Source organism: Orbicella franksi, chromosome 4, assembly GCF_964199315.1.
Source record: "Orbicella franksi chromosome 4, jaOrbFran1.1, whole genome shotgun sequence".
Lineage (NCBI taxonomy): Eukaryota > Metazoa > Cnidaria > Anthozoa > Scleractinia > Merulinidae > Orbicella > Orbicella franksi.
In genome coordinates this window covers 23554707-23574138 of record NC_138148.1, presented here as the reverse complement: position 1 = coordinate 23574138, position 19432 = coordinate 23554707, and the positions used below count along the sequence as shown (strand labels likewise).

At 44.3% G+C, this 19432-nt stretch overlaps 1 protein-coding gene across 2 annotated transcripts in view; it reads left to right on the top strand.

Moving 5' to 3' along the window:
- The window catches only part of LOC145485001 (katanin p80 WD40 repeat-containing subunit B1-like), a 332677-nt gene that overhangs the window by 81674 nt on the left and 231571 nt on the right, over positions 1 to 19432 (top strand). The window contains exon 12 of one of the 2 annotated variants that reach the window (XR_014049117.1): positions 149 to 4531. Coding sequence is in view for 1 of the 2 variants with exons in the window: in XM_081463641.1 (XP_081319767.1) it covers positions 149 to 178 (30 nt within the window). In the remaining variant the exon portion in view is untranslated. Of the gene's footprint in view, positions 1 to 148; positions 4532 to 19432 lie in introns of those variants that run through there. The other variant, XM_081463641.1, reaches the window with a different exon arrangement.

Sequence of the window (19432 nt, the reverse complement as noted above, 5' to 3'; positions counted from 1 at the left end):
GTCGTGATTTGTAAGTGTCCCGCAGACAATTATTTGCCTCACCCTTCGGCCTCAGCATATAATTGATCTGCTCGCCACTGACAAATCACGATATTTTGTTCAGCCTCGTTCACAAATTGTTGATTATTTTTCTATTTATTTTTTGCAGGTTGTTACCAGGTTGTTGGATCTTTTATGAACCGTAGAAATGGATAATTAGACAAAGTACAACTTGTACATTCTATTTATTTGTTTATTTGTTTCTTTATTATTGATTTATTTATTTTCAAATCAGTAATATAGCTCAAAACGGTATTTTTTGACTAGATAAGATTTCATTTTTCTTATACTGAAACAATTGTCTCTGAGCAGTTTTGCGAAAAAATTTCCCCAACGTTCTACCTTGCGGATTCAGATGCAGTCAGAGCCTCTTCTGTTCACTTGTGGTGGTTAATGTCTTGTCATAAGCGCTGCTTACTAAATGAGTAAAATACTATAAATAAATAAATAAATAAATAAATAAATAAATACACATTTGTCTCGTTTTTGATTGCAAAAATATGAAGAAGACTAATTATTTCCTGTTCTACCTCGGTTTCTGTCGTTAATGAGGTACGGAAAAGTACAGCCAACAAAGCACACAGAAAATATTCATTGCATATTTGCAAACCGTGTTTTTACTCGGGTTTTCCGAGAGGAAAACGCAAATCAATGTTTAGGTGGCCTCAGAATGGAAGAGCAAGGTGTACTGAGTCCTTAAGAGGCCCTGCGCCTAAGAAACGACCGATGATTTCCGGCTAAAAAATAAAATCGGCCGATTTTTATCTCCCAAGCAGAGGTTATTTCTTTTGTTTCAGTTTCGCTTTAAACCAAAAATATCGAGCCACAAACTTTTTCCGTCTGATAGCAGCAAAATCAGGCCGAAAATAAGCCCCCGCAAAAAACTGTTCAGAAATTACTATCGCAACGCAAAATAATGAGAAAACTACACAGTGTTGAAGAAAAAGGCCTTTTAATGCAATATCATTTGATAAACATCAAAAAACTGCCGAAGCGATTAGCAAATAAAGTTTCAAATATTGCATACTAAATTAGATGGAGTGTTGGAACTGATTTTAAAATAATTATTTCTCAAAAGTTCAACGCTTTTGAAAGCAATCACAGTGATGAATTAGACATTGGAGGGATATACATCACGTTTCTGGAAAAACATTTTTCGGCCAAGGTATATTGACTTTGTACAAAGCGTTCAAAGTTACCGTATTTACCGTTATCCTGCTACTTCGGCGAAGCACTTCTCTTTTGCCAATACGGCTGTGGATAGCGTGGTAAACGCCACTTTAAACCTTGCTAGGCATTCAAAGACCATCCTAAGTAGAAGGACGTAGAATTAAGAGAGAAAGGAAGATGAAAAATACGCAGAAAAAGAAAATAAAAACTCGAAATTACCATCTGCTAACGAAAGTTGAATCTGGAAAATGTCGTGGCGTGACAGCGGCCATTGACGTCATTTGTATAAATAGCGGCGGAATCCAAACGAATGCACAAATAGGAAAACAATTTTTCCCGGCCAGAAAACGTTTAGTGGAACAATGTTATGTTATTTTTCACAAATGATGGTCACTGAAAAAGAAATACTTCCCCAACCGCCACACCGTTTTGGCCGCAGCGTGATCTGAGTTATGGGGTCACGACTGGATCCCTAGCCGCTGACCACCCGAAGGACATTGCAGACTCGTTTTCCCACGCTCTTGCGACTTGACGCGACAAATGACGTCAATGGCCGCTGTCACGCCACGACATTTTCCAGATTCAACTTTCGTTAGCAGATGGTAATTTCGAGTTATTTTCTTTTTCTACGTATTTTTCATCTTCCTTTCTCTTTTAATTCTACGTTCTTCTACTCAGGATGGTCTTTGAATGCCTAGCAAGGTTTAAAGTGGCGTTTACCACGCTATCCACAGCCGTATTGGCAAAAGAGAAGTGTTTCGCCGAAGTAGCAGGATAACGGTAAACACGGTAACTTTGAACGCTTTGTACAAAGTCAATATACTTTGGCCGAAAAATGTTTTTCCAGAAACGTGATGTATATCCCTCCAATGTCTAATTCATCACTGTGATTGCTTTCAAAAGCGTTGAACTTTTGAGAAATAATTATTTTAAAATCAGTTCCAACACTCCATCTAATTTAGTATGCAATATTTGAAACTTTATTTGCTAATCGCTTCGGCAGTTTTTTGATGTTTATCAAATGATATTGCATTAAAAGGCCTTTTTCTTCAACACTGTGTAGTTTTCTCATTATTTTGCGTTGCGATAGTAATTTCTGAGCAGTTTTTTGCGGGGGCTTATTTTCGGCCTGATTTTGCTGCTATCAGACGGAAAAAGTTTGTGGCTCGATATTTTTGGTTTAAAGCGAAACTGAAACAAAAGAAATAACCTCTGCTTGGGAGATAAAAATCGGCCGATTTTATTTTTTAGCCGGAAATCATCGGTCGTTTCTTAGGCGCAGGGCCTCTTAAACCTTTCTGGTGAAGAATTTGTCGTTCCTTTAACCGCAGCGAAAACATGACGATCGGTGTGCTTTCAAGTGGGTTTTGGAATACAGATCGCGGGTTTAAGGCAGCTTCCTGTGCCGGGTTCAAAGCCCGATTAAGGTGGCCGAACAGTTTTCAAGTGCCTATGCCTAATTCACCATTACTTTTAAACTATGCTTTGGCGCCCGTTTTTAGTGCAGAGTGCACTATTGGGATGGTTATGGGAACTGCCTGCCGCTAAGGCACTATGGCCTAATGGCCCTATGGCGATAAGGTGTAAACTTTAATGTTTGTTTAATTAATTAATTTTCAATTAATTAATTAGTCTAGAGGCAAAGAAGTGGTGGGGGTGGGGTGGGAAAGGTACATGTGTACTCTACGCAAAACACGTTTCATCGCCGTCAATTAGGTATGAACATCGCAAAGCTATATATTTGTTTCAGGTAACCCCTTGCTCTCCTTGTGGTACCATTCTCTTTAGAACAAAACTAATTTGCTCTAAACGCATGCGTAGATTAGTTAGCGTTCGTGGCTTCTATATTAGGTGGAGGATACATTGCATACAGAATCACGCACAGATGTTGAGTGGTTTCCCTTATGGTAGAACTTAACATGTAAGACGCATTGCGTTCTAGCATCGTTAGTGTTATACACTATCTTTCCACGCGGTATCCTGCACAGCAGGCGAGATTTTTTCGAGCGAGCGCTCACATCGTAAAAAAGTTTAGCCGCCATCTTGAATTTTTCATGCAGCGGAAGACTGGGGAGAGAAAGAAAGTTTTACCAAGGGGGTGAATGATAGGCAAGAGGAAGGATAGAGGAGGGGGTGGAGCAAAGAAAATCTCGCCTGCCTGAGGTGATTGTTCTTTTAGGAAACTCCGTTCGCCCACGAACGGAGTTTCTGATTGGTGCGGCTTGACCCTACCTGTCAATTGTCTGTCAGTCAGTTTCGTTTCGTTCGTGCGGGTAAGAAACATAGCGAACTCTGTCGAAAGTGATGTTGTTAGTTTCGATTCCGCTCTTGAGGAATCTCTCAAACGTTTATGTGAACTTGGAATGTCTCGCGAATTACGAACGGAGCAAAAAGACGCAATTTCCACACTGGTATCCGGAAAAGATCTGTTGGCAGTGCTACCCACTGGCTTTGGAAAAAGCTTAATATTTACGTAAAATGGGGTTGACTAGCCTACACGACTTCTACGGTTCGTGACATTTGTACATTTGCCGTTCTCTGTTCGGTCACTCGACCTTTCTTGTCGCTTCACTCGTGTTCATGAAGGGCACTTCATGTTATGTAATAAGGAGGAATTTTAAGCGGAGTTGAGCCGTTAGATCGTGCTATGGCAAATATTTATAGGTCATAGGTTTGCATGGTTTGCGCTGTTATCTGCATGTCGACTCGTTTAGTTTGACATCGCTGTAATTTGCCATGTGTTTATGCACTGTTCAGGCTCATTTCTATTGCATGGTATGCTTTTAAGACTCCATGAATTTGCTTTTGAGGGACAAAATATGAAATTTACCGTGAACATTTTGCTTACTTGCATTCTATATTGTGACGCCGGGGCCGGCTGTGATTAGAACTGTTTGCAAGCACAGTAGGTAGATCCTTATCACGGATATCAGATTTGTTCTCGTACGATTTCCTTCGGAAACGCCGAAGCTTTACTTTGAGAAAGCTATACGTTTGTCTAGAGACATTCTTATGTTTCTTACAGCTATCTGATCGAGCTTATGTTTCTCTTGCTGGATGTATAGGTTTATTTCTCCTTTGGTTATTCTGGCACCACATGATTCAAATGTAGCTGTTTACGCGCAAGCTCCTGTTGACTGTTTTGCGTGTTTTATATGCCATTGTTAGGCTTAGTTCAGGCAAGACCATGGTTTCGATCTTCCATGTGGATCTCATCAGTTGCCGGTATTTCTAAAATACTCTGTACGTCTGAAGTTGCTGGCGCAACACGTACCTCTATGAGAATGCAAGACATCCTGCGGCTTGGCACAAACTTCTCTAGGTGTGTAGCCTTGTGAGACTTCCGGTGTCGAGAAAACCTCATTTTGATTGGTTACCCACTCATTTCCGGAAATGCAGTGAAGCGCAACTAATCAGGAGGTGTTTCGCATTTTAACGGCCTTTTCGGGCAGGCGTCTTCTCATTTTTCCCCTCCCCCATCCCCCACCGTCTAACATGGCGGTCTAACATGGCGGTCTGAAAAGGCGGTCGCAAGGTTGTAACGCTAACTCGCCCCAATAAGACGCCTGCACTGCAGGCTATCCACGCGGTATTTTAAATGTCATGTCATGTGACCAAGGACGGCAGTTATTTTTCAGGTAGCGCCAATTGTCCCTTTTTATTGCAAAAGTGAAACGTTACTGTGGCTGCGTAGCTTTTAGAATTACACACAGGTCGGTTCAACAAATATCATCTGCTGTTTTCAATCTACAGTAGTGTGCTTGTCAGGGTTCAAATGTATTACTTCTCCCTAGTGGCTTGTTTATTTCTTGCCTTAATTGTGTCTGTAAGACAGACCAAAAAGTTCCCAAGTTAGTGGCTTTAATACTCCGCAAATTGTAAATTTGTAACAAAAGAAACCAGGAAAGTGCTCAAATATTGCTACAGACTCCATGGCACCTAATGAAAAGCGCAAATTAATTTAATCAGTCTTTAGGAGACTCATTCATATCGGCCAAGTAGCGCTGTTTATTTTCAATACTTTTCGTTGAAACGCTTCTCAGCCATCAATATCGTTGTGTGTTAATTTTGAATTGTTTTATTGTTAACAACAAAGGTGGCAACAGAAAGAGAAAGTGGTATTTCGTGACTCTGATAATTAAATTAGTTCTTGTTCATCGGTAAAAATTTGCATTTTTATTAAAATAACATCGTTTCTGTTCCGTTTCTTCATCACTACATCAGATATTTAACGTTCTTTCATTGATCTCCAAAAAACAAGCACATCTTCCGTGTGTTGGAGAAAACAAGGGTTTCATATTACATGCCTTTGCGAGGAAAACAAAAGTATCAAGTTACAAAGTTGGCGTGAAGAGCTAAATTGTCACGTTTGCTGCTTCAACGTATTATTGAATTTAAAATGAACGAAAATCAACGTAAAACACCAGTAGTAATTAATTTCTACGTAATTTTTGGACCTTGAATGAAAATACAACCTTGAAACATACACACTGCAAAGGGGAAAAGCCCTAGCAGACTAGCAAGGTAGACACAAACCGGAAGTGAACCGAGCAGGGGTGAGTACTTATGGGACTACCGTGCCAGAGCTATCAATTGCGCTCTGCACTATCCGTGATTTTCTCACTAGTTTGCAAGAGTCAAGGTTAACCACAGAAGGGTTTATTCTCGCATTTTGGCTAAGGTGTGTACTGTTGCCATGGCAACAGGGCTGGTTAAAAACAAGGCTTAAACAATGGTTTTTGTTTATTTAAAAAAAAAACAGTCGTTAGATGTTTTTCATCATTTGCCCACTACGAATTGACATTAAATCCCCTCTGTCAACACTGTTCTAATAACATTTTCGTAATTCGCCGTAAATCGTTTTCACTGCATGTTTTGTATTGTTAAAAATTCCCTATGTCAAAATTCAGATTTTTTGTGGTAGATCATTCACGTGGTTTCTGAACTATTTTTTTGTTAAATTTCTTGAAATTCTAACGACTGAATCGTTAGAAATCGGCAAGTCTCTGCAAAAGCAATCAGTCTCAATTTTTCGAGCAACTGCGCATGCGCTGCATTTAACTGGGTTCTTTCGGTAACAGAAAAAGCTGAGAGTTGCTGGGTTCTTTGCATCGTTAGCTTTTCTAACATATCTTAGTAATAAAAGACTAAAGCCATCAATACACTGCGTTCTATAATAGACAAAAATAGCACAGATAGTGCGGGTGTTGAGTAAATAAAATGATCGCTCTATTGACGGCATGTTTGTTTTTGCAATCCTTGTGCGCGCGCGAAAACTGTGTTCGGTCACCTTAAGCAAACCCAGGAAAAGAGAGAATTTTGTTTTGAGTTTTGTAACTTCGTGGTGAGGTTTTCTGTTTGTACTGTTTGACCTTCTGTTTTGAGTTGGAATAATCTCAAAATACAGAAAACAAAAGCAGTGAAAAACATTTGTATACAAGAAAAAACAATATACTTTGGTAAGTTTTAATCCTGGGTAAGCGTTAATCGGCTGCTGAACAACCCGGCCCTGGACTTTAGCTTCGAAGTTGAACGAACTTTTAGAACGATTGGTAAAGCTGACAAAATGACTACAAAAGTCGTCGGCAAAAACTCAAACTGGTTTGCACTTGAATCAGGCCACAACAGCTGGGAATTTTGAGGATTTATTTTTACACTCCTTCTGTCTAGAAGTATATAGTCAAGCTGAAAGAAACAAATTACAGTTACTTTGAGGCTCTGCCGTAATTGTCGTAGTTGACCTTGAACTAATACAAACTGAAAATATGTTATAATTCTACTTACAATTCTTGTAATCCCTTCCCTTCGTCTCTTAACGAAATAACGTTCCCTCTGCGAGATTCGAACCGCGTGATCCCTTTTATAGTGGTATGTCCCTAGGGACGTTACATAATCCTGCAAGGACTTAAGATAACTTCGTGTTCGTGCAAAACACTCCCCATCCAGTGCGGAAATCTTATTACATTATTATGTGATTAGATTGAGCAACGATGTGCGTTTATCGTGACATTTGTAGTTGCTTATGTTTCATTACTTAGTTCTTCCTTTGTTGGAATTAAACAAAGTTTGTGAATCGGTCGATCATAAACTGAAGTTGCAGTTTTAATTCTTGCTTTCCTCACAAGACCATCTGCTCCCGGATATGTAAGAAGTACCAGTCCAAGCTTCCATGTTCTTCTCGGTCTCCTGTTCTTCTCTGTGTCTAGTCTTTGTTGTTTGAGCGTGGCTTCGTATCGACGTTTGTTCACGTCTCCAGTTGCGTGGGGCGCCTACGGGTGGCAGTTCAGAGTCTAGGAGATGGGTGGCGCCGCCGCCGCCATATTGCGTGTCATCATCGTCCGAGAAGGCTTGGTCGTGTGATCTTTTGCTGTTTTGGTTTTAGATCTGGTCGATGGCCGGATCGAAGATCCAGTCATCGTCGTCATCGAAGATCCATTCGTCGTCGTCGTCGTCGTCGCGGACTCGGTCCAGAGAACGAGTGCGACGTGGAACGTTGAGTCTGGGCGTGGACAGTGGGGAGAGTGCCCGACTTCGTCTTGGAGTCTGCGAAGACATGAGGACACACTGACTGAGGACACGTACAATGCTTTTTTAATGAGGTCAAACACAAATGTTTTTATTGGCTAATAACACATCCAATCATACATCTTGAAATCCTTGTATCCACTATCATTTACATCACGAAATCCTTGTATCATTTACATTATTCATTCGAATAGCGCATCATAAATCATGTATTCCTTGTATCCTGTATCATTTGCATTACTCCGGGCCTCTTTAAAGTTGTACCCTGGAAATTTTTTCTTTTTACGGATGTGTGAGCCGTCATAATAATAATAATATCCGTGGATCTTGGGGGGAAGCGATATGTACGGTCCGTAGTCCGTTATATAGTAAGAGAGATATGTTATTTCTATGTGACCACGTCCCTATTCTCTCTTCAGTTTGGTATAATCTAAAATCTCTTTGAGAAGCCTTCTTAACAATCTGTTTCCTCTGCGGTCAATGATATGTTGCGACACGGCTAGCGAAATCACAGAAAACTGTATTTCTGCGGGTAGCCTATCCCAGTAACTCTATGAAAAAAAAAGGCGCGACCAGATTTCAGTCAAACAAATGGCTACGAAGTGACTTTGCAACACTTGGCACTAAATACGGAACGCGTTAAACTATCAGTACTCACTGCTTTGTGCAGGTCCATATGGCGATTCATGCTGGTCTCATCCCAGTAAGAGTGAGAGGATCTGCATAGATGCAAGAAGTAGGAGAACCACTTGACTTCACTCCTCAACATCTTAATCCGATTGAGTAATCTCGCCATCAGGTCGATCTTTTTATCGTCGTTTCTTGCGTTTTTTCACGAGTTTTCGGACCCCGTAGCTAACGCCTGCCCCGGCGGCACCCATGGCGGCCCCAGTTCCAGCTCGGATTCCAGTTTTCACGGCACGTTTGCCCAAAGCTCTGACCAACCCCAACACGGCCCCTTTACCGATGGGAGCTAGTGTAGACAAGGCACTCACAAGATCTCCACCACGTTGTCTTCTCCAGTGACTTTGAGCCAACGATTTGGTCGTGGGTTGAACAGGTGATATGATGTCAAGGAAACCTTCTCCACGTTGCTGTCTCTTTCTCTGACGACGTCTTCTCATGATGGTCCTCATCTTCTCAGTTACGTAACTGGTCGAATTGCTTGTCACGGTAGAACGTTGTCCGTTTTTATAGGTGGCCGTGATCGTGTTGGTGGTCGTGATACGACGACCCGCCACCGTTTTTTGTCGCAAAATCTCTTCCAGTTTTTGCTGCATCTGGGCTTGGTTGAGAATACGGTCTCCTCGACCCGATCTTGGTTGTTTGACCAAAGGTGTCGTACCCACTCCCATCGTGACATTGGTGTGTGCTGCGCCCGTGCTGGCTGTACCTACCCCGATCGTGGGACCTGCAGCCACTGTCACGGGTGGTGGCGGCGGCATCCTTGGGCTTCTGCCTACACCCACGGTCAGAGATCGTGACAGAGCTCTATAATCACCGCGTGATGCCATCTCTTGCTACTTCTTGCTTCTTCTCTCTTGCTACCTTCTTCTTCGCCAGCACTTCTTGGGTATGAACTGAATTCTCGAAACCTTCACCATTATATGCTTTCACGATGGATCGTACTTGACGATGAGTCACACATTATGTGACCCATTTCATCCGCTCGTAGTCCATTTCACTGGGATTCATCACGTAATGGAGCCTATTTTCACATAGGTGGATGAACAACGGAAACCAAGACGACTCGCTCCTCAACATGGTGGTAGCACGAACTGATGGCATCGTACGAATCTTTCGTCTTTTAACACACGGCTGAGGACCCGTTGATCGTCCACACTGGCTGGATGAAGATCCAATAGCATGTAACCGTAAGGACGATCGGTGACCTTTCGAAACGTGTCCAACACCTCCGGCCATCGCGTGGGAAACGATTGCAGTAATAGATTTCGTATCCCCAATTGATCCCGAGGGTTCTTGAAGGCCACGATGTAATGGGCGTTGCGGGAAATGGTCTTGGCGAATTTTCCGTTGGGGAATAGATCCTGACACAAGTAAATCACCGTGATGTTCCGATGATGAGAATGTTTGGTGAAGAGATCCAAGACGTGCTTGTCGTTCCCGCCCTCGTCCATCAGATCGTCCAGGACCAAGACACCCCCTCGAGGGAATCATCGGGGTAGCTGTTCGCTGTTCGGGATGCCTTCGTGAAACTTGACCCCTCCCTTCTCGAGTTCGTCGAAGCCATCAAGCCACGATCCGTAACAGTAATGAATACTCTTCGGGGGTTCTTGGAAAGAGTCGCCGTTCTCCAAGAGCAGTTTGGTGGTAAACACCGTCTTGCTGCAGCCTGAGGGACCCGCTATCAGCAGACTCGACGGGGTGTGAAATCGAAAGGCTTTACGTCGTTCTATGTTTCAGACTAACTCACCACGCAACATCATTTTTCAACTGAACACTTTTTATTCAAACCAGCTTACTTAAACAAATGACGCACTCCTCTAGAGGAACCTCGCGTGTCCTGGTGACACGGGGTTTTACAAATCTTGCGCCAGATCAACTCGTCCACGACCAAACGTTTTAACATCTGTCCTACTTTATGATCATTCTCTACAAAGTCGTTTTTCTTAAAACGATTCAAAAACGCGTTCATGTCACGACCTTCGGCTCGGTCCATCAGGAACATCAAGGCGTAGTCGCCGAAACTTTGACTGAAGAGTGACTGTAAACTCTTGCCGTTGACAATCTGGTACTTGAAATGACGGTCCAACCATTCTCGGAGCGGTTCGGCGGTTCCGTACACCTCCAACGGGAGACCGTAACTGTCCAGGATCTCACACTTGTCCTTATCGGCCCACAAAGCAATCCAATGCATGCCAGGTTTATCGTGAGGGTCCGTGGTCATGATGTAAGCGGTCGGTCCTTCCTGAGGCAGTGTCTTGGGAAGCCGATCGCAAGGTACCGTGCCGTAAAAGACGCGAAAGAGTGTCGGATGCGCCAAATGATCCAATTGTAAATTATTCAGGGCTACTTTCTCCATTTTCTGTTCACTGGTACACGTCGTAGACGACGACTCGGTTCTCTTTGATCTCCAGCAAGTTCTCGAATTCGTCGTAGAACAAGTGGTCAGGTTTGCTCCTGGGTTGTTTCCGAAATCGATCACCAGACGCAGCTCACCGGTCTGCTTGGGGTTCAACACTGGACTGTCCAAACATCCGTTGGCCGTGTTATCAAATACAAACAAGTTGCATCTCTTGCCGTGCCATCAGTCCTCTTTTCAAACCATGTTTCCTTTTCCCCGACACAAAGCTCCTGAGGCTTGAAGGAATCTATAGTAGCCTCTCTGATCTTTACTGTCCCCATCGTGTTGGAGTTCCAATGTCTCGTAGGGGTACTCGTCACCTCTCACCAATTGTTTGATGGAAGAGATATTGAATCTTCCAAAAGTGATCGGATTGACCGCCACAGTTCCATTGAAGACTGTTTGTTTCATTAACACCACCACCAACCGATTAGGCAGCTGGTTGTGGAAAGGATTGCTGCACTCAAAGTGACGATTGTCATTGGCGTGAGAATAGGTGCGAATTTCACCTCTCACCGTGGGGTAAGTGACCACTTTTCCACCATTCATGTCGGACATGATTTCTCGGTACACTGAGGGAGTCACTCTCACTTGGGACAGGAACAATCTCACTTTCACGTCGGCTTCAGTCAGTCTGAGAGTATCGGTACCAGCCCATTGGATGGTCCACATCTGTGGGACATTGAAGTACATGTCCATCTGGATCTGTACGCCAGGTACCCGTAACTTGCTAAGATGAAACACCTCCAGGTAAGGTTTGAACCTCAAAGTCACACTCTTTCCACCTAGAAACTGGATTCTGTTCTGTACCATATTCTTGAGATCTTGAGGCAGAGCTTTGTAATCGTCGTGAGTCGTATCCAACTTATTGGCTGTCATTACATCTGCCTCTCCACGACTGGGTACATCGAGACAATTGTACCAACCGTTGGGTGTCAGAATCGTTTCACTGTCGTCTCGGTCGTGGTTCAACAGCGTCTCGATGTAGGCTTTGTAGTGGTAAGTATCAGTCTGTGGACTGGTGAGAGTGCCATTCAATCTCACATTGATCTGTTTGAAGAGGCTGTGTGCCAGATTGTTGGCGAGCCCGATGACATCCGCTTGCGCCAGATTGGTATTGTCACTTTTCTTAACGGTCCATTCCACTTCGAAGAAACTTTCGTTCAAGTCGATAAAGTCTTCTTGCGGATCCACTTGGAAGGTCATGGGGTTGATCCCCGTATTGAACGGATTGATTCTCACCACACGTCGAGAGGACATGCTGAGATCAGTGGGAGTGACATTGAACATGTCCAGGCGGGGGTTTCATACCCCCGCCGACCGGGCATGAGCCACCATGTCCGTCATCATCTACGTCATCGTTTCCTTCTCAGTGCAGACTGTACCCAACGATAGTCAGGAAGTTGTGATCGGGTGGGGAATATCGTACCACCTTTATACGTGCGTCGTCCAGCGACACGTCTCACACGTCTCGAGTAGATGGGAATCATAGTCCAAACAAGTCTTTTCTCACTTTTTTGGCCAACGCTCGTTTGATCTCTTGCGTCGCTTTACGTTTGACGGCTCGTGTCGCTCCCCGCTTGACTCCAGCCAGTCCACCTTTCCAATTGGGCTTTCCTCCTTTGCCACCCGCATTTAAACCTTTCAGACCCTCCATGGCCGTCTTGGTCAGAACGTCCTTGAGAATGGTAGGACCTCGGGTCTTGATGTCTGCCCAAGTCTGCCCGAATCCGTCCCCAGACTGCTTAGGTTTGTCGGGCTGAAATCGTACTAGGGCTCCTCCGATCATTTCTTAAAGTGTAAGGTCACGATGGTATTGCCAGATCCAAATTTCACCAGTTCACCAGTTGTCTCTGCCACTTGCACTTCTATAATGTCTAGCACTTCTTTGCGCACTTGAATATATTGAATGTGAAGAGGTTCGAAGTACTGAACACCAGCTCCTCTTCGAATCAAGTTGACTTCTCTCAGTAAATCCGTGACTTGATTCCCTATCACACTACTTCCTCCCACGTCGGAGTAGACGAACAAGGAACGCGAACTACTCCCCACCACGGCTTCAAAAGCCTTGTTCAGGTTCAGAAAACGCCAATTGCAATAGATGCTGAGTTTTAAATATCCACACTCGCTGACCATCCAAAAAACAGGTTTTCCGTCCTTGTCATGTACGTCATCGAGGACACGACTGTTGGGAATTTTATCGTCAAAAAATTCGGTCTGTATGTTAGGTTCCAGTTCGTATAACTTGGTCGTTTCATTTTGTTTGAGCCAGCCCATTTTCACAGCTAAGTCAACGTTGAAATGTAAAGCCGGAATGTTGGAGAAAGAAATTTGCATAATGTCTTTGTTAATGTCGAGGAAAAGGTTGTTGTTATTCATCGTGGTAGATGCAATAATAAAGTGTATTATCGTTTGCCTCACGATGTGGTCACTTGAGATGTAGATCGCGACGTTTCGACTGCTTACTGCTAGCCTTCTTCAGGCGATAAGGTCGACTGATTGCACGGTATCATTTATATCACAAAGGTCGGCTGTGATTGGTGCATTTCAATCCTATTGTTCCATTGTTCCGGCGAGTAGCTGTTCCCTCAGTGGTCCGCTGTTGTACCGTTCTCCTGTTGTTGTGTTTCTTGATCGTGGGTATCCATGCTTCAGGAATTTCAATTCCACTATCCCTGTTGATGTTGTTAGGGTGAAGTCTTATGTGAATAGCTTTATCGGGGAAGTCTACATCGGGGAAACAGGGAGATCTGTGCAGGAGAGGATCAAAGAACACGACAGGGATATACGACTCGCCCGTACCCAGACCTCCGCCGTTTCTGAACACACCCACGAGACCGGCCACTATCCTATCTGGAATGAGGTCAAGTCTATTGATCGAGATCCTCACTGGTACACACGTAGGGTCAAGGAAGCTATTCACATAAGACTTCACCCTAACAACATCAACAGGGACAGTGGAATTGAAATTCCTGAAGCATGGATACCCACGATCAAGAAACACAACAACAGGAGAACGGTACAACAGCGGACCACTGAGGGAACAGCTACTCGCCGGAACAATGGAACAATAGGAGGATCGAAATGCACCAATCACAGCCAACCTTTGTGATATAAATGATACCGTGCAATCAGTCGACCTTATCGCCTGAAGAAGACTAGCAGTAAGCAGTCGAAACGTCGCGATCTACATCTCAAATGTCTTTTTTGTCAGTGACCAATTCTTCACCTTCCCACTTCAACTTGACGTAGGTTCTTTTACCACCGGTGACGTATTCGGCTCCAAATTTGGGACCAGAATTTTTGTACATGCGTTGTCGCTCGAAATAGGCTATCATGGATTTCATGAATCCAACACCAGTCACTTTGTGGAACACATCTTTGAGGTCATCAGTGTCAAAGTAAGCTTCTCCAAACGTATAACCGTCTGAAGTCTGATGTTCAATACGTCTCCATGCGTAATAGGCCAAGATGACTTTCTTATCAGTCTTTTCATTCGTAAAGGAAGGAATCGAAACTTGGGCGTCGGGTAAAGAGATGCTACTCATTCCCACTCTCCATCCTTGTCCTTCCAGACATATGGGGTTAGGTAACCTGATCTTGAAATGGTTCGCCGTGTTCTCCAGAAATTCGCTCTTGTTGCTGTGACTCGGTAAGCTCACATAAAAATCACTCATCTTTTCTAACGAAATGTAACGTGATGGTGGTCACACCCGAAGCAAAGTTCACCACTTTCCCGCCGTTCTCCGACACTTGTGTCTCTACAATGTCCACTGTGGCGGTGTGCACCGGTAGATATAGGACGTGTCTAGGTTGAACGTTGACGACATCCCGATCGTAATGAACTTGTCACAACAGATCCGTGACTTGATTTCCCGTCACCATACTCTGTCCCACATTCGAATACACGAACAAAGAACGACGATTGTGACCAAACGCTTCTTCGTAACTACGATCCAGGTCCATGAAAACCCAATTGATGAAAGCACTCAGATGTAATGCGTCCGGGTCGATCTTGTAAAAAATCTCGTCCTGTAGTGTCGAACAGCAAAAATAAGCCACAAAAGGCAGCCACGAAGGCGAATGACAACAGTACACACAGTACACGTTTCAACACTTCTCTTCCCGCGCTCACACTCTCCCGGATGTATACTTTGACATGTACGACCGTTGTCCTAATATACTACATTCCCTCTCTTTCTTCGCTTAGATAGTTAACCTCGAAAAACAGAAACATTACAAACTTCCAATTTGTTTATACATTGTAAAAGTTCAGTTCAAATCCAAATGTTCAAGACAAAAGTCACACTAGGCATAAACATAGCCTTTGCAGTTCAGTTCATATAACAACGTTTCAATGTCACTCGTGCAATAACAGCGAACAATAATATGACAATGCAAATGTCTCTAGTTTTAGTACAGAACATAGTCACTCAGAGCCTTCGGACGGTTCGTAATTCTGCCGGATCTCCTCACAGGCTGCTCAGCTGTAGGTACAGCAGAAGGTACATCTTCTGGTGGTGATTCAGCGGCGGTACTTGATCCTCTGCCATAGGTGGCGTCTCAAATGGCTTAGGTTCAGTCCGTGGTTCAGCATCCTGTAGCTGCGTTTCCTGTTCTTTTGGATCTGGCATATTGAAGGGCTTAATATGCTGAAGATTGCGTTTGTACTGAACACCTTGTGGTGATCGCAACACCACCTGGTCCCCATAACGAGATATCACCTGATATGGTTCCTTCTCATAGCAGGGTGACAGCTTATTTTCTTTCTTCTTCTCAAGCAGAACACTGTCCCCCTCTCTCACATTTCGGTCTCTGGCGTGGAACCTCTTGTCAACATAGTCCTTGTTAAACTGCTTTCTCTGGGTGTCCCGATCACGGACGGCTTGGTCGCTTACTTCTACTTCCTCCTCTTCAACATTGACTAGCTCAGGCATTTTAGTTGTCAGCTTTCTTCTAAACAGTAACTCGGCAGGACTCTTTCCTGTAGTTGAATGTGGCGTGGACCTGTACGCCAAAAGAAACCTGTTTAGCTCCTCTCTCCAATTCTTTCCTTCTGCATGGGCTGCTCTCATGGACTTTAGAAGCGACCTGTTCTGCCTCTCTACTTCGCCATTAGCTCTTGGCCATAGAGGTGTCGTGTAACGGTGTTCAATCCCCATTTCATTCAGATAATCTTCTATCTCTTTAGACACAAGATTTGAGCCATTGTCGGTACGCAGACCTTTAGGTAGTCCATGTCTTGCAAATTGGGCATCCAAGCAATGAACGATGGTTTTGCTGGAGGTTGTTCGGATAACATCAACTTCCATCCACCGGCTGTAATAATCAACGAGAACTAACAAGTGTTCTCCAGAAGGTAACGGACCCATTAGATCCACAGCTACTTCTTCCCATGGCTGGTTGGGTAATGGTGTTGACTTCAATGGTGGGGGTGGAACGTTCTTGGTAACCATCTGGCACCCGTAACACTCTGCACATCTTCTCTCGGCATCACGATCCATAGCAGGCCACCAGACCTTTGTTCTAAGTCTCTCCTTTGTCTTTACGACTCCCTGGTGCCCCTCGTGTGCCAAACTGACAACTCTCTTGCGAAGTTCTTGGGGTATAACAATTCTTGTTGCCCGTAGAATCACATGACCGATAAAAGTCAACTCATTGCGCACTGGCAAATACTGCTTTGGAGCATGGTCCCATTTTCCTTCGATGAGGTAATTCCTGACTGCTTGCAACTCTGAGTCTTGGGCTGAGACTCGTTCAATCTCATTGATTCTCAATGCAACAGGGACAGCATGTAGAGCTATGATGCGTATGTATCCATCATCCTCCAGGGACTGATCCGAAGCAGGTATCTTAGTCAGTCGAGAAAGGGCATCTGCGATGTTTTTTCGTGAAGGCACATAACAAACTTGATAGTTGTATGGTTGTAAACGCAGAACCCAGCGCTCTATTCTGGCTGAAGGTTTAGACTTCCTCGAGTAGATGACTTTAAGTGCTTCGTGGTCTGTCACCAGATCAAACTGTGGGAGCCCGTACAAGTAGAGGTGGAAGCGTTCACACGCCCAGACTAAGGCTAGTGCTTCCTTCTCTGTCTGACTATAACGACGCTCCACTTGACTCAAACTACGACTGGCATAACAGACGGCACGACTTTCCCCATTCTTTTCTTGCACCAGCACAGCGCCAAGGCCAACTGGACTTGCGTCAGCAATAGCACGGGTGGGGATGTCCTTATCGAAGTAAGCTAAGACTGGTGCACTTGCAACTTGACTCTTCAATCTCTGAAATGACTGCTCCTGCTCCTCGCCCCACACGAACGGTTCTCCTTTTCTTGCAAGTTTTCTGAGGGGATCAGCAGTGGTAGCAAAATCAGGTATAAACCTGGCACTAAATCCAACGAGTCCTAAGAAGCTACGGACTTCTGAAGGTGTCTGAGGCTGACTTGCTTCTGCAATGGCTCTGACTTTTTCCTCAGTTGGGCCAACTCCATGCTTGCTAAGCAAAAGACCCATGAATACCACTTTAGTCATTCGGAAGGTGCACTTCTCAGCATTCAAAGTCAGCTGCTTCTCACTAAGGCGTTGCAACACACTTTGTAAGTTCTTGTCATGTTCCTCAGTATCTCGACCATGAACGATAAGATCATCTGCTATGTTTGCCACTCCTTGTAGACCTGCCATTGACTGGGTGATGATATGCTGGTACTTCTCTGGTGCGGCATTTACACCAAAACTCAAACGCTTGTAGCGGAATATACCATCATGGGTGGCAAAAGCAGTGATATCCCTTGACTCAGGATCCAGCTCGATTTGGTGAAAACCCCACCTTAAATCTAACTTCGAGAAAACACCACTCCCATTAAGGCTTTCAAGGACTTCATCTATGGTTGGTATGGGCAGTCTTTCCCGGATAATGGCCTCGTTGGCTCTCCGCATATCGACACATAACCTTATGTCCCCTGACGGTTTAGGAGCGACAACCACTGGGCTTACCCACACCGTAGGCCCCTCGACTTTCTCAATTATGCCCTTGTAAAGGAGTTCATTAACCTTGGCGGTTACTTTGTCCTTTACAGAAAAAGGTACTCGTCGCATTTTCTGAACGACTGGAGTTACACTGGGATCAACGTGTAGCTTCAACTGATAATCTTTGAGCTTTCCAATTCCCTGGAACACACTGGGGTATTTTGCTTCGAGTTCTCCCACAAAGGTATCATCAACAGTGTTACAGTCTGCTGTCCCGAGAGTTCCCGTGGGGTCCACACGAAGGATTCCAAGATCTGTGGCAGTCGAATATCCTAGCAAACAACGCCCGGATTCAACAATAATGAAATTTGCCACAACCTTTGCTTTCGATACGGAAACTTCTGACTGAAACTGGCCTTCAACTCCAAGCTCTCGACCCCCATAAGCATACAATCTCTTCGTGCAAGGTTTTAATTCAATCTTGAGCCCCTGATACGTTAGTTCCTGCAGTGTATCTTTACTGATAAGGTTACTTGCAGAACCTGAATCAATTAACACATCTCTGCTGATTCCACCAATCTTCACTGAGATCACTGGCTCAGCGGAATTTGACATAGCACATGTCTGTTCCTCTATAGTAAAAGCAAATGTGTCATCCTCACCTGATTGATTACAACGATCCTCAACTTGATTGGCCTGTCTCCCCTTACCATGGCGCTGCTGTCTGCCTCCTCGTTGTTGGGTGGTGCCTTGTTTTCCAGACTTAAAGTTCCTTCCCCCTTTGCAACAGCTAGCATAATGACCATATTTACCACACTTGCTGCACTTGCGACCTCGGGCTGGACAACTTTTACTCTGAGCAAAGTGACCTTCTTTACCACAGTTGAAACAAACACTTTTTCCTTTGGTTCCACGCCCAGGACTTTCTTCAACTGCATTAGCGCCTGCTCCAGGTTCTTGGCTTGGCGTGACCATTTGACTTGCCTGCTCGCGTGAGGTTTCCCACTTTCGAACTTTATCCATTGCAGCTTCCAGAGTAATGTTATTGACTTCCAATAGCTTCTTCTTAAGCTCAACATCAGGCAACTTTTCAATCAATTGGTCCCGCAAATTTTCCTCCAAAGTTGTACCAAAATTACAATGACGAGCTTGTTTACGTAAACGAACCATGAACTTGTCAGCGGTCTCTCCCTTTGTCGGCGTAAGTTGACGAAAGACATGACGCTCGTACGGTACATTTTGCTCGGCTCGGAAATGAGCATCCAACTTTCGCAGACACACCACATACTCATTATCCAGGTCAGCATTCAGTGGTCCAGGATCTGGAAGATCTTCGTAAATATCTTGTACTTCCATACCCGCTAAATGAAGTAACTGAGCCTTTTCCCGAGAAGGATTCGTGATTCCCTTGCCATCGATGTAATACTGATACGATCGTTTCCACTGTCGCCATCGTTCTGCGACCTGAGAGGAAGAACCTGTTAAATCTAAAGGCGGAAGCGCTCTTTCTACTGAATTCGACATCCTCGTCGCCAATTTGTAGTGTCGAACAGCAAAAATAAGCCACAAAAGGCAGTCACGAAGGCGAATGACAACAGTACACACAGTACACGTTTCAACACTTCTCTTCCCGCGCTCACACTCTCCC